At 66.0% G+C, this 13,166-nt stretch overlaps 2 protein-coding genes across 14 annotated transcripts; both read right to left on the reverse strand.

Annotated features, from left to right (window-relative positions):
- Positions 1-37: 37 nt before the first annotated feature.
- On the reverse strand, positions 38-7,562 carry LRCH4 (leucine rich repeats and calponin homology domain containing 4). 12 transcript variants are annotated; one of them, XM_069799706.1, is made up of 19 exons: positions 7,502-7,562; positions 5,689-6,364; positions 4,276-4,420; positions 4,062-4,188; positions 3,861-3,966; positions 3,631-3,767; positions 3,473-3,558; positions 3,282-3,378; positions 3,122-3,179; positions 2,859-2,941; positions 2,702-2,781; positions 2,490-2,621; positions 1,950-2,000; positions 1,761-1,809; positions 1,540-1,669; positions 1,382-1,446; positions 1,113-1,250; positions 956-1,033; positions 38-199 (listed from the first exon to the last, which is right to left on the reverse strand). In XM_069799706.1, the coding sequence occupies exons 2-19, from the start codon at positions 5,897-5,899 to the stop codon at positions 53-55; spliced, it is 1,920 nt and encodes a 639-aa protein (XP_069655807.1). In that variant the 5' UTR covers positions 5,900-6,364; positions 7,502-7,562; the 3' UTR covers positions 38-52. The 12 variants fall into 12 exon arrangements, with proteins under 12 accessions (XP_069655807.1, XP_069655805.1, XP_069655808.1 ...); XM_069799704.1 differs by having other exon boundaries at positions 1,761-1,812; positions 7,502-7,561; XM_069799707.1 differs by having other exon boundaries at positions 1,761-1,812; positions 2,702-2,757; positions 7,502-7,560.
- A 566-nt stretch (positions 7,563-8,128) lies between these two features.
- On the reverse strand, positions 8,129-13,070 carry PCOLCE (procollagen C-endopeptidase enhancer). 2 transcript variants are annotated; one of them, XM_069799723.1, is made up of 9 exons: positions 12,898-13,070; positions 12,685-12,793; positions 11,899-12,157; positions 10,824-10,901; positions 10,352-10,476; positions 10,124-10,260; positions 8,784-9,073; positions 8,415-8,588; positions 8,129-8,331 (listed from the first exon to the last, which is right to left on the reverse strand). In XM_069799723.1, the coding sequence occupies exons 1-9, from the start codon at positions 13,017-13,019 to the stop codon at positions 8,189-8,191; spliced, it is 1,437 nt and encodes a 478-aa protein (XP_069655824.1). In that variant the 5' UTR covers positions 13,020-13,070; the 3' UTR covers positions 8,129-8,188. The 2 variants fall into 2 exon arrangements, with proteins under 2 accessions (XP_069655824.1, XP_069655825.1); XM_069799724.1 differs by lacking the exon at positions 10,824-10,901 and having other exon boundaries at positions 12,898-13,069.
- Between the last annotated feature and the right edge of the window lie 96 nt (positions 13,071-13,166).

Genomic DNA, 13,166 nt, shown 5'->3' on the forward strand with positions numbered 1-13,166 from the left:
TCGACCAATGAGAGAACCGAGACCGTGCTGGGGGGCGGGGCCTTGTTGAGGCTCAAAGAGGGGGCGGGGAGGAGCGGGGGGGGTCGGGGGGGGTGTCCGGCGGGGGGGCGACCCCCAGCAGCCCCCGCAGGGTGCGGGCCAGCCGGCCCAGGCCCAGGCTCTCCTCCTCCAGCACGTGCTGGGGCTGGCAAATGGCGGCCTGGCGGGGGACGGGACATAATTAGGGGAGGGGGGAGGCACGGGGGGGGGGGCGGCACACAGCGTAGCGGGGGTGGGGGGACGCGGCGTCCCCCTTTTGGGCACAGAAACGGCAAAAACGGACAAAGAGCTGCGCAGCGGGGGGGGGAGGGGCAGAGCCCCCCCTCCAAGTTTTTAGCCCCGCCCTCCCCCCCCCAATATTCACACACAACTTCTAGATACATATATATCAAATATAATTTAGGGGGTGTCTTCATAATTAGAATAATAATTAATTATAATAATTCATTATAATAATTAATTCTAATAATAATTCATTATAATAATTAATAATAATAATTAAAGAAGGTATCACCCCGGGGGGGAGGAGAAGGGGGTTCAGCCTCCCCTATCCCTGCCTCAGTTTCCCCAACATTAAGGCACAAGGAGAGCAGGGGGTAAGGCAGGGGGGGCAGCCCCAGAGGGTTGGGGGGGGTCAGGGGGGCTCCCCCCAGGGATGGGGGGGCTCCCCTGGGGTTGGAGGGGGGCCCCCCAGTTGAGGCCCCCCCCTCAGTAGCCGAAGAGAGCACGATAAGCCGTGTAAAGCAACGCCATGACGAGGCCGTAGAAGAGGGCGAAGCCAGCGAGGAGCCCGGGGGGGGGACGCCGGGGAGGGGGCGGCTTCACCTGGGAGGGGGTCCCACATCAGCGTACAGGGGTGGGGAGCGCAGGACACCCCCTCCCCCGCAAAAAAAGTCCTCCCCCCCAAACACAGTACCTCGGGGACCCCCAGGCGCCGGCAAGCCTCGAGGAAGCTCTCCACATTCCTGCGGCTGTTGGCGGTGCTCAGCTTGGGCTGGAGGGGGTTACAAAGAGGGGTGGGTTAAGGGGGGTATTTTGGGGTGGGGGGGGTGTTTTTTGGGGGGGTCACTCACGGCAGCGGGTGAGGGGACGTGGATGAAGGGGATAAGGCGGGGGCGCAGGCGGTTGGCCAGCCGGCAGAGCAGCTCCCCGTCACTCAGGGCCTCCCCCAGCTCCTCTGGCAGCCGCAGCTGCAGCAGCGACTCGATGCTCTGAGAAGAAAATGGGGGCACAAAATAAAGACACCCCCCCAAAAAGTTTAGAGGGGGGTACAGAACCTCTAACACCCCCCCCCAAATAAAAATTTGGGGCAGGGATGACAAAGGGGGGATCGCATCTCTACCTGCCGCATCTCGGCGATCAGCTCCCTCTCGTCAGGGTCCGGGGGGGCATCGTGGGATGGGGGGGCTGTGGGGAGGAAATTGGGGGGGGGGGGGGGAGTGTCATACATCGGGGGACACACACCCAAGGAGGTGACACGGGGAGGGGGAGGTGTCCTACCAGGTTTGGTGGCAGCACCACGGAAGGAGGAAGAGGAGGAAGAGCGGAAGAGGAAGCTGGTGGGTTTGGGGGTGGTGCGGGGCGACGAGCCAGGGGGGGCCAATGGGGGGCCGGGGGCTTCATCTGGGCCCTGAAACAGCACCGGGGGGGGGGGGTGTGTGTGTGTAATTAACACCCTCGGTAATTAGGACTGAGCCTAACAAGGTCACCCCGATACTCACTGATGTCATCCTCGGCTGTCGCTGTGGGAAGGTGCCGGGCTCCGACTGGCTGCTGCAGGGAGGGGGAGGGGGGGAAGTGGCCCCCCATGTCACCAGGGGGACCCCTGTGTTTTTGGGGGGGGGGGGTGACCCAGGTGTCCGGGCAGTGTGTGGGGGGGACGGACAGGGTTGGGGACAAGGGACACTTACTTGGTGTGAGCAGCCGGGGCGGGGGTGGCTTTGGCAGCCGCTCGCAGGAAGCTGGAGGGGGGAAGGTGGCAGCCACCCACCCTGTGTGTCCTTCCCCAATTCCCAATCCCATTCCCAATCCCATCCTGTTCCTATTCCCTGTCCCACTCCCCAGTCCCTGTTCCCAATCCCATCCCTAATTCCCATACCTGTCCCGACTCCCCATATCCCAAACCCATCCCCAAACTGTCCCAAATCCCCCTTTAATCTCCAGTGCCCAATCCCAGTCCCCTGTCCCCATGTCTCCAATGCCATCCTCCATCCCAATCCCATTCCCTGTCCCCATATCCCCAATTCCCATCCCTGTACCCATTCCCATCCTTAATCCCTGTCCTCCATCCTATTCCCTGTCCCCATGTCTCCAATCTGTGTCCCCATCCCTGTTCTCCATCCCAATCCCAATCCCTACCTCCACGTCCCCAATCCCCGTCACCCATGCCAATCCCTGTCCCCATCCCTAATCCCCAATCCCATTCACTATCCCCAGTCCCACCCCTGTACCTGTCCCTCTGCTCCAGCCCCCGGCTCCTCCTCGCCTGCTGCCTCCTCTCCCTCTCCTGCCAGACCTGCAGGCTCTCGGGGCGACGCCGCCCCTCCCCCGGCCCCTCCCCCCGCCAGGGCACGGGGACCACCCTGGGGGGGGGGAGGGGGAGTCAGCAGGGACCCCCCAAAACCCCTCGACCCCCCCCACCTCACCAAACCCCCCCAGTCACCTGCCACCGGACGCCTTCTCTGGGGTGTCGCCTCGCGGGGACGAGCCCTGCTGCTCCTGGGGGGGCAAAAAGGGGGGACCCTGGGGTTTGGGGGGGTTCCAGGATTTGGGGGGGCCCCTAAAATTTTGGGGGGGGTTGTCAGGGACAACGTTGTCACCTCCAGCAGGGTCTCCTCCTCCTCCTCCTCCCCGGTGAGGCTGCCCTCAATGAAGTCGACCTGCTCGGGGTCACTGTCACCAGCTGGGGGGCGGGGGGGGTGCGGGGTGTGATAGGGGTCCCCGAGGGATGACATCAGCCTCGGGGGGGGGGGGTGACAGGGGTCCCCGAGGGGTGACATCAGCCTCGGGGGGGGGTGACAGGGGTCCCCGAGGGGTGACATCAGCCTCGGGGGGGGGTGACAGGGGTCCCCACCCTTCTCACCTGCACCGCTGCGCTTCTCCCTGGGCTGCCGGGGCAGCTCCGAAAACTCATCCGTGGACTGAAATGGTGGAAAAGGGGGTTCAAGGTGGAAGGGGGGTTGATTTAGGGTGGGGGGGCACCCAAAAACCCACCCATGTCCCCCCCACACCCCAAAACCCACCTCGTTGCCAGACCACCGCTTGCTGCCGCTGTCAACGCTGTTGAAGCCGGAGTCCAACCCCCCACGCTGTCGGAGGGGGCAGAGCTCATCTGTGAGGCTGGGGGGGGAGGTAAAAAAACAAGGGTGGGGGGACCCCAAAAAACACCAGGGGAGGGAATTTGCTCCCCCCTCATCTTTGAGATCCCCTTTACCATGTTGGCGGGGGGCGCGTGGCGGCGGCAGCCTCGGCTTTGAGGTGGAGGTACTTGAAGATGTGGACTTTGCCCTTCAGGCACACCTGCGGGGGGAGGTCAGATGGGGTTCTGGGGGGTCCTGGGGTCCCCCCCGACCCCCCCGGACCCCTCCTGACCTGGGCAGGGGGCGACTGGAGGGGGTTGTTGTCGGCCAGGATGATTTGAAGGTGCCGGAGACGCCAGTAGCAGCGGGGAATGGCGACCACCCGGTTGCAGGAGAAGTCGAGACGGACGAGGGGCAGCTCCGACAGCTCTGGGGGGGACACACATGACAGGGACATGAGAGCGTCAATGGGGACTCCCCCAAAATGGAGGATTCCCCCCCCCCCCGAAGTCCCCCACTCACCTGTGGGCAGCACGGTGAGCTGGTTACGGCGGAGGTTGAGATCCCGCAGCGACTTCAGCTGCCCCACGCTGGCGGGCAGTGCCCGCAGCTCGTTACAGCTGACATCCTGGGGGGACACACAGATGAGTGGGTTAATGAAGCAAGGTGACAAAAAGGGGGGGGTGGTCCTGGTGTCATCACCCTCCCCAGCATCGTGCTCACCAGCTGCCGGAGGGCACCGAGCGCCCCGATGTTTTCGGGGAGCTGTGCCAGGCGGTTGTTGCTGGCGTTGAGGACGCGGAGGGGCAGGAGACAGAGGCAGGCGGGCAGCGAGGTCAGCTGATTGCGACTGCAGGCAGGGAGCGGCCAGGGGTTAAACGAGGAGGAGGGGGGGTTGCTGCTGGAGCCTCCCCCCCGCCCCGGGGAGGGCCAGTACCTGAGGTCGAGGTGGGTGAGGGCCTGGAGGTTGGCGATGGCGGGGGAGACGCTGCGCAGGCAGTTGTGGTAGAGGCTGAGCCCCTCCAGGGAGACGAGGTGGCAGGCGGCCTCTGGCACCTCCCCAAAACGGTTGCGGGAGAGGTCTGTGGGGAAGGGGACGTGTGGGGACAGGGGACACTTGGGGACAGCGGACCCTTGGGGATGGGGAGCAAGAGGGGCAGGGGACTCTCAAGGATGGGGACCAATGGGGACAGAGACTATCAGGGACAGGGACCGATGGGGATGGAGGACAGAAGACCCCCAGGGACAGGGACCAGTGGGGACCCTCAGGGACCACTGAGGACAAGGGATGGGGACAGGGGAGAGAGAGCCTCAAGAATGAGGACAGGGACAATTAGGGACCCTCAGGGACAGGGAACATCAACCATCACAAACAGAGACTGGACACCACAGGGGACAAGGATGCCCCAAACCACTGGGGACAGATGCCACCAGGGAGAGGGGACACTCCACAGCCCTGCTCCCTCCCTGCTGCCATGGAGGGGTTTCAGCTTGGGGCAGGGGGACACACCCCAGCTGCTCTGGGGTCCCCGTGGGACAGAGCCACCCCCCCCCCCCCCCCCGGGTGACCCTAGAGCGTCCCTAACCAGATGTTAACAAGCTGCTAATGAGGGGCACCCTGACCCACCCCCCCTCCCCTGAGAAGGGGCTGAAGTCAGGGGGGTGGGGGTCAAGCCCTTAGCCCCCCTTTTTAGGGCTGTTTTGGGGGGTGGGGTGGCTGATGGCACCCCAACCGCCCCGGAAGGGGAAATCAAAGGGGAAGCAAGAGCAGCGGACGGCTCCCCACACCCTCCCCCTGCCTTGAAGGAGGGGGCGACAGGGCTAGTGACCCCCCTGCCCCCCCTTTACGCTGGGAGGGGGAAACTGAGGCAGGCAGGACCGCCCGGACCAGGCGTGCCGGCTCTTCCCGCCCTGGCACCTTGTTTATCTGGCCTCTGGCCTCCCGGCGCGTTCGGCAAACCTTTGGCTTCCGGGGAGGCGTCGAGGCTTTCCCTCGGGGCGGGGGGGGAAACCCCGCGCTACCCCCGTGGAGGTGGGGGGCGGTTTAGGGCTCCCAGCCCCCTCCGAAAGGCCGGATTCGGCCCAAGAGGCCGAGGGCCCCACAGGGGCTGATGGAGGGGACACACACAGAGCCCTGGGCCCCCCCTGTGCACCTGCCTGAGGAGGCCGGAGGGGGAGGGGGCGGAGCTGGGCCCGGCCTGGGGGGCAGGAGGCACCGGGGACACCCAGGAAGGGGGCGGGGGAGGGCTGAGGGGTCGCTACAGCCCGGGGACGGGGGAGACGGGACCCCCAGGAGGGGCGTGGCCAGGGTTGCCCCGGGGGCGTGGCTAGGGAAGGGGCGTGGCCTCACCGGCCTGCGTGGTGTCGCTGAGGTCCCACCGCCGCGCCGCAGCCACCGGGAAGGCGCGCAGGCGGCGGCCGGCCAGGCTGAGGGTACCGGAGGCCGCTGCTTCTTCTAGAGCCCGTTCCGTACCGGTTCCTCCGGGAGGCGGCGATGGCGGTAACGGCGGTGGCGGCAGCAACAGTTCCGCCGTCATGGTTCCCGCCTCGCCCGCCGCCATCGCGGGGCCCCAGCGGCGGAAGAGCTCCGCTCCGCGCGGCCGCCGCTGCTCAACTGAGCGGCCGGCTGCTGCCGCGCGGGGAGGCGGCCCCCTCGCGGGGGCGGGGCCAGCGCCGAGGCCAATCAGAGAGAGAGGGGCGCGGAGTGCAGGCCAACCGGAGAGGGAGGAGGAGGAGTGGGCGTGACCGAGGGGGGGTTAAAAAAGGCGGAAGAAAGGTTTATTCTTTGACGGGTAGGGGGAAGGACCAATCGACTTCGAGAGGGGGCGGGATTGCTGCCCGGTCGCAGCCAATCCCAGCGTTAGAAACTCGAAAGCAGAGGGTTACCAATCGCGACGAGAAGGTGGAGCTAGTCGCCTGGCAACGTCCGCCCAGAAGTCTGTGGGGAGTCAGTGGACCAATCGTATTTGAGGAGGCGAGAGGAAAGCACGTGATTGATATGGAACCAACCAATCAAGCTTCGAGGCCTGCAGGGAAAGGTGGCAAGAGTCGGAAAAGATGGGAGCGTGCGGGGGCGGGGCATACCACCAATCACACCTGGCGGGAGAGCAGCACACAGATGATTGACAAGCTGTCTAACCCATGGGAGGAGCAAGGCAGCCAAAATCCCAGGCAGCCAATCAGAGGAAACATCACCTCAGCAAAAGTTGGGCGGGGGTGACCGCTCAGGCAGCCAATCAGAGAGAGCATCCCCTCAGGGGAGGGCAGGCACTGCACCAGGGCACAGTGACAGCCCAGGTGGCCAGTCAGAGGCAGCATCAGCTCAGGTGAACTGCACCTGGACTGCCTGACCACCTGGCAGCCAATCAAAGACAGTATCACCTGAGGGGAGGGTGGGCCCCAAACCTGGGCAGAGTGACACCCCAGGCAGCCAATCAGAAGTCACCATCTTGGGTGAAGGGTGGGCACTGCAGCAAATCAGCCTGACCAGCTGGGGACCAATCAGAGACAGCATCACCCCAGAGGAGGGCAGGCACTGCACCAGGGAGAGTGACAACCCAGGTAGCCAATCAGAGAGCGCATCACCTCAAGGAAGGGTGGGCACCGCACCTGGGCTCCCTGACCACCTGGGGGCCAATCAGAGACAACATCCCCTCAGGGGAGGGCGGGCACTACACCAGGGAGAGTGAAAGCCTAGATGGCCAATCAGAGACAGCATGACCTCAGGGGAAGGAGACTGACAGCTCTCCTGACCTATGCTGGTGAAGACTGATGTAAGAAGAAGGCGGGCTCTGCCGGCGGCCAGGCCGAGCTTCGAGATGGTGCACGTGGGGGCTGCCCCCGAGGCCCAGCAGCCTCCAGCCCCTCTTCCCCCCTCGGGGCCACCAGGCTTCTTGCCACTGGCATCCAACTGACGGGGACCAGGGCATGATAGTGAGGCCGCCGGGATGGCAGGGGGGTGGAGGAAGATGGAGGGGGTCCCTGTCCTCCCCCCCCTCATCCCCCCCCATCCCCACCCCCTGCGTCCCCACTCAGTCACATCCAGCAGGTCCACCGCAGTGAAACCAGGGGACACTGGGGACTGCACCAGCCCCGAGGGGATCCCCCAGGCAGTCCCTCCCCCCTCTGCCCCCCTCCCCTTCCACAGCGGCCTCAGCTCCTACCGCCACAGCCTCTTCCTCTGCTGCGGCCTCACTCTGCCAGTAGCCACGCCCTTTCCCCGCCTTCCCTGCTGGAGACTATGCCCCTTTCTCTGCCTATCAACTGGAGGCCACGCCCCCCCGCCCCTCTGGCAGAGGCCACGCCCTTTTCTCCACCTCCCCGTCGGAGACCACGCCCATTTCACTGCCTATCAACTGGTGTCCACGCCCCTTTCCCCGCCTCTCCGCTGGAGGCCACGCCCCACCATCCCGTACATCTTCAGCGGGAGACCACGCCCCCTACGCCCCCCCGCCCCTCTGTCGGAGGCCACGCCCCCCCGCGCACTCAGCCCGAGTCCACCCGCCCGTCTCCGTCTGCCAGCAGGCTCCGCCCCAACCCTCAAACCCCGCCCCCTTGGCCGTTCTTAAAAGGAGCCTCACCGAGGGCTTTAAAGGGGGGAGGGGCGGGGGGTGACAGGGGGCAGTCCGGCCGCTGGGGTCCCCCCCATCGGGCTCCACCACGGGGGGGGGGACCCCCTCTGTGTCGTGTCCCCCCCCTCAGAGAGGGAGGGGCGGTGGAGGGGGAAGGGAGGGGGCTCTCATCCACCCGGTGACGTGGCAGTGGGGATGGGGGGGTCATCACTCACGCCCTCCGGCTCTGCGCCCTTTATTTGCATATGGGGGGGAAATTTGGGGCGGGGGGGGGAGGTCTCAGGGGTTCCCCCGACATGGCCTCTTGCTCAGGTTCCCCAAAACCTGCTGCTGCTGCTGGCGGTAGGGGACGACGAAGGCCTCGGGGGGCAGCACAGCCCCCCCATCCGCCCCCACCCTCCCCATCAGGATGTAGCTTGACCCTGGAAAAGATTTGGGGGGGGGGGGGGTGTCAGGATATGGAGGGGGCACAGAGGCACCCCCCCCCTTCCCATTGTGCACCCACCTTTCTTGAGGCCGGGGCAGAGGCGACAGGGCAGCTGGAGGCGCAGTGTGGCCCCCTTGGCTGGTTGGGGTACCTCCAGACCCCCCGACTTGTAGAGGCCCAAGATGGAGACCACGGCCCAGCCCTGCTCCTGGGGGGGGCCCCGCGACACCGACTTCACCGTCCCGGTCAGCACTGCCGGCACAGGGTGGGGGTGGGGGGTTCAGACACCCCAAAACCTCGGCCATACCCCATACTCCGGCTTTGGGGGGTCCTCAGCCATCCCCCCATCCCCATCTCACCCATTTTGGGGGGTCCTCAGCCTCCCCCACCCCATACCCCAGGGTTTTTTTTGGGGGGGGGGGGGGAAGGGCAGCGGAGTGTCCTCACCGAAATCACTGCTGCAGAAGTTGCTCTGCAGCGTCCCGGCACGCCGGCATCGCTGCGGACAGGGGGTCGCGGTGACGGTGGCGACAGTGGCAGTTGGTGTCACCGTCTTAGGGCCGGGGGGGACTTTCCCCTTCCCACCCCCCTTGGATTTGGGATTTGCCGGATCGGTGCCGGGGTCCGGTGCCTGATCCCGGTTCCTGATGGTGTAGGTGGCGGCGAAGCCATCGGCCGTCACGCTCAGGTCCGAGACGAATTGAACCAGCAGCTCGTGACCGGAGGAGAGGATGGGGCTGGGGGGGGGGGGGAATGGGGGGGTCAGGATGGGTTTCAGGGGGTCCAGGGTTGGTTTAAGGGGGTCTGGAGGGTTTTGGGGGGAATCATGCTGGTTTGGGGGAGGGTCAGGATGGGTTTGGGGGGGTCCAGGGTTGGTTGGGGGTGTCAGGAGGGTTTGGGGGGAGTACAGGGTGGGTTTGGGAGGGGGATCCAGGGTGGGTTTTGGGGGGGGATCAGGGTGGTTTTGGGGAGGGTCAGCATGGGTTTAGGGGGTCCGGGTTGGGTTTGGGGGGGGTCCAGGGTTGGTTTAGGGGGGTCAGGAGGGTTTTGGGGGGGGACCATGCTAGTTTTGGGGAGGATCAGGATGGGTTTGGGGGGAGTCCAGGGTGGGTTTGGGGGGGTCAGCATGACTTTGGGGGGGTCTAGGCTGGTTTTTGGGGGGCTCAGGGTGGTCTTGGGGGGGTCAGGATGGTTTTGGGGGGCTCAGGCTGATTTTGAGGGGGATCAGGCTGGTTTGGGGGTGGTCAGGCAGGTTTTTGAGGGGGTCAGGCAGGTTTGGGGTGAGTCAAGCTGGTTTGGGGCGGGTGCCAGGCTGGTTTTAGAGGGGGATCCAAGCTGGTTTGGGGGCAGTCAGGTGGGTTTGGGGGGTTCAGGCTGGTTTTTGGGGGTTTAGGCTGGTTTTGGGAGGGTCCAAGTTGGTTTTGGGGTGGGTTAAGGATGATTTGGAGAGGATTAGCATTGGTTTAGGGGGGGGTCTAGGCTGGTTAGGGGCATCCAGGCTGGGTTTGAGGGGGCTTTGGGGGAGCCAGGCTGGTTTGGGGGGATCAGGCGGGTTTTGGGGGGGGGGGGGTCCAGGCTGGTATGCAGGGATCAGGCAGGTTTTGGGGGGTGGTCCAGGCTGGTTTTGGAAGGGGATCAGGCTGCTTTGGGGGGGGGGGGAAATGACGCTGATTTTGGGGGGGGGCTCCAGGCTGGTTTCAGGGAGGACCAGGTGGGTTTGGGGGGGGCCCAGTCCAGTTTGGGGGTGTTCCCCGCAGAGTTGGGGGGGGTGGGGGTGTGTGTCTCACCCGGGGGTCTCCTCCCCGCAGAACTTCCCCACCCTCCGCGCGTCGTCTGTCTCCCCCCCCTCGAAAACAGCCACGTAGTCGTATCGGCAGTGAGCGTCCGGCTCCACGTCGAACTTCCCGAACCTCAACTCGATCACCTTTGGGGGACACAAACCCCCCCCAAATCAGCTCCAACACCCCCCCACCCTCAAACACTCCCCCCCAGACCTCCCCAGAACCTCCCCAAACCTTCTCCGGGGGTGCCACGATGTGCCAGGAGCAGCTGATCCCGGGGGGATAATTCTCCTCCGGCCAGTTCGGCGTCTTCAGGCTCCCCTGGGGCTTCTCCAGCCGCCCCCCGCAGAACTGGTGCTCTAGTGGTGGTGGTGGTGAGAACAGATTTTAGAGGGGGGGGACACACTGTGACACCCCCCCCCCCATTTTCCCGCACCGCCGGCATCTCCTCTCTCACTAAGACCCCCCCCCCGAAACGTGGCCGTGGGGCAGGGTGGGGTGCAGCAGCTTCTTCCATCTCCCCCCCCCCCAAAAAAAAAGAGGCCTCGTGGGTGGGTAATTATGGGGGGGCGATGCCAAAACCACCCGAGGAGGAGGAGGAGGAGGAGGAGGAGGAAGGAAAGGGGGGGAGGGACTCTTGGGGTGCAAGACCCCCCCCCAGGGGTTGTTGTTTTTTTTTTTGGGGGGGGGGGGGGGTCATACTCACCATCAAAATAGTGCCAGGACTCCCCGAAAAAATGGGGTTTATTATTAACCCCCAAACGCCGCCGTCCATGGGGGGGCCCTGCAAAAGGTCCTGAGGGTTGGGCTGGGTTGGGGGTGGGACCATGGAGTTTGGGGGGTGCATGGGAATTTTAGGGGGGCTCCGTATGGCACTATGGGGTTTGAAGAGGGTTTTGGAAGGGGCTATAGGGGTTTGGGGGGGCTTGGGGGGGGCATAGGGCTTTTAGGGGGGGCCGTGGGGCTTTTAGGGAGGCTGTAAGGGTTTGGGGGGGGCATGTGACTTTTAGGGGGGCTGTAGGGGTTTGGGGGTTTTGGAGGGAGGCATAGGGCTTTTGGGGGGGGGGCTTTTAGGGGGCTGTAGGGGTTTCGGGGGGCCATAGGGCTTTTATGGAGGCTCCGTGGGGGTTAGGGGGGCTCCACAGGGGTTTGCAGGGGATTGGGAGGGGGCTATGGAGTTTTGGGGGGCCTGGGGGATGGCCGTGGGGTTTTAGGGGGGCTATGGGTGTTTGGGGGGGCTCCAAGGGGGCTTTGGGGGGTTGTAGGGGCTTGGGGGGGGCTCTGTAGAAGTTGGTGGGGGGCTATGGAGTTTTGAGGGGGTTTAGGAGGGGACTATGGGGATTTGGGAGGCCTGGGGGGGCGTCATAGGCCTTTTAGGGGGGCTGTGGGGGTTTGGGGAGCTTTCATAGGCTTTTTGGGGGGCCTGGAGGGGGGCCTGGGGTTTTGCGGGGGGTTTGGGGGACATGGAGTTTTGAGGGGGAGCTCTGTGGGGGTTTGAGGGGCAGCTATGGGGTTTTGGGGGGTCTCCATGGGGGTTTGGGAGGGGGTTGGGAGGCCTGGGGGGTTTGGGGGAAGCCACAGGTTTTGAGGGGGGCTCTGTGGGGGTTTTGGGGGGCAGCTGTGGGGTTGGGGGGTCTCCACAGGGGTTTTGGGGGGCACTAGAGAGCTTTTAGGCCCTGCGGGGTATCGGGGGGGGGTCCACGGGCGTTTTGGGGTGGGGGGGGGTCCCTCCTCTCTGCCGGCGGTGCCCGACGCCCTGGTGCCCCCCCCGATCTGCTCACCGTGCGCTGGGGGGAGGCCGGCACTGAACCAGACGAGGAAGCCGCGTCCGGCGGTGCCTTCGTCGCTTTCCATCCTCAGCATCATCCGATTGCCGGCGGCCAGCAGCGCTCCGGGCCGGAACGTGCCGCAGAAGCGTCCCAGCAGCGGGGCGCCGGGGCCGTGACCCCCGAACACCGAGAGCGAGTCGAAGCGGCACAGCGGGTCCGGCTCCAGGTCGAAGACGCGGAAGGAAAGCATCACCACCTGGCCCTCGGGGACCTGCGGGGACGTGGTGGCAGGGGGGTGAGTGTCACTGCCGGGGGGGGACGTGGGGGGACGTGGGGGGACGTGGGGACGCAGGACAGTGTCACCACGTGGCCCTCGGGGACCTGCGGGGACATTGCGGGGGGGGGGGGAGCGTCACCGCTGGGGACTTTGGGGCGTTGGGGGGGGGATTGTCAGTGCCTGGGGGACATGGGGGGCATCAGGGGATGTCGGGGGGGAGGGTGTCACGGCTGGGGACTGGGGGGGGGACACGGGGACGCAGGACAGCGTCACCACCTGGCCCTCAGCCACCTGCGGGACATGGGAACAGGAGGGGACATGGGGGGGGGCTGTGAGACCCCCAGGGTTTTGTGGGGACCCTGGGGGTATCAGGGAGCCCCGGGGGGGGGTTATGTGTATCCCCAGGGTTTCGGGGTGCCCCCGGGGGTGTCCCCGAGGGGGGTTGGGGTGTCCCGGGGGGTCTGCGAGTGCCCGAGGGGGTGTCGTGGTGCCCGGGGGGTGTTTGCCGGGGGGGTGCGTACCGTGATGGTCCAGGTGCAGTTGCGGCCGGGCGGGTAGTGCTGGGGGAAGCCCTCGCTGGCGATGTACCCCGACTCCCCGCGGTGCTCCCCCCCGCACAGGAACACCGGCCTGAGGGGAGGGGAGGGGGGGCACCGGTCACCGGGGGGGGGTCCCGCTCCCTCTCCTGGGGTATGGCGCGGGGGGGGGGCACCGTCCCGGTGGGGCACCGTTACCTGGTGACGTTGGGGCGGGCGGTGGGGGCCGGGGCCGGGCCCTGCCCGGCGGCCGGGCGGCCCAGGGCGCTCAGCAGCAGCGGCAGCAGCGGCAGCAGCGGCGGGACCGGGAGGCGGCTCATGGCGCGGCCGGGCCGGGGCCGAATGGCAACGGGAGGGGGGGGGGGCGCGGCGGAGAACCGGGGGGGGGGGAACCGGAGCCCCCGGTAGCGGGAGGGGCGGGGATTGCATAGGCCGCGCCCCCAAGCTCAACGCGGCCCTACCGGGGA

Source organism: Haliaeetus albicilla, chromosome 13 (assembly GCF_947461875.1).
Source record: "Haliaeetus albicilla chromosome 13, bHalAlb1.1, whole genome shotgun sequence".
Lineage (NCBI taxonomy): Eukaryota > Metazoa > Chordata > Aves > Accipitriformes > Accipitridae > Haliaeetus > Haliaeetus albicilla.

Excerpts from the sequence above, each read along its gene's own strand:
- LRCH4 (XM_069799704.1), bottom strand. The coding sequence starts at position 5,899 with ATGGCGGCGGGCGAGGCGGGAACCATGACGGCGGAACTGTTGCTGCCG. Across the intron at positions 3,559-3,630 it reads TCCAGTCGCCCCCTGCCCAG|GTGTGCCTGAAGGGCAAAGT; the intron begins GTCAGGAGGGGT and ends CTCCCCCCGCAG. Across the intron at positions 1,813-1,949 it reads GCCCCGGCTGCTCACACCAA|CAGCCAGTCGGAGCCCGGCA; the intron begins GTAAGTGTCCCT and ends CCCTCCCTGCAG.
- PCOLCE (XM_069799723.1), bottom strand. The coding sequence starts at position 13,019 with ATGAGCCGCCTCCCGGTCCCGCCGCTGCTGCCGCTGCTGCCGCTGCTG. Across the intron at positions 9,074-10,123 it reads TGCGGGGAGGAGACCCCCGG|CCCCATCCTCTCCTCCGGTC; the intron begins GTGAGACACACA and ends CCCCCCCCCCAG. Across the intron at positions 8,589-8,783 it reads CTTCTGCAGCAGTGATTTCG|TGCTGACCGGGACGGTGAAG; the intron begins GTGAGGACACTC and ends CTGTGCCGGCAG.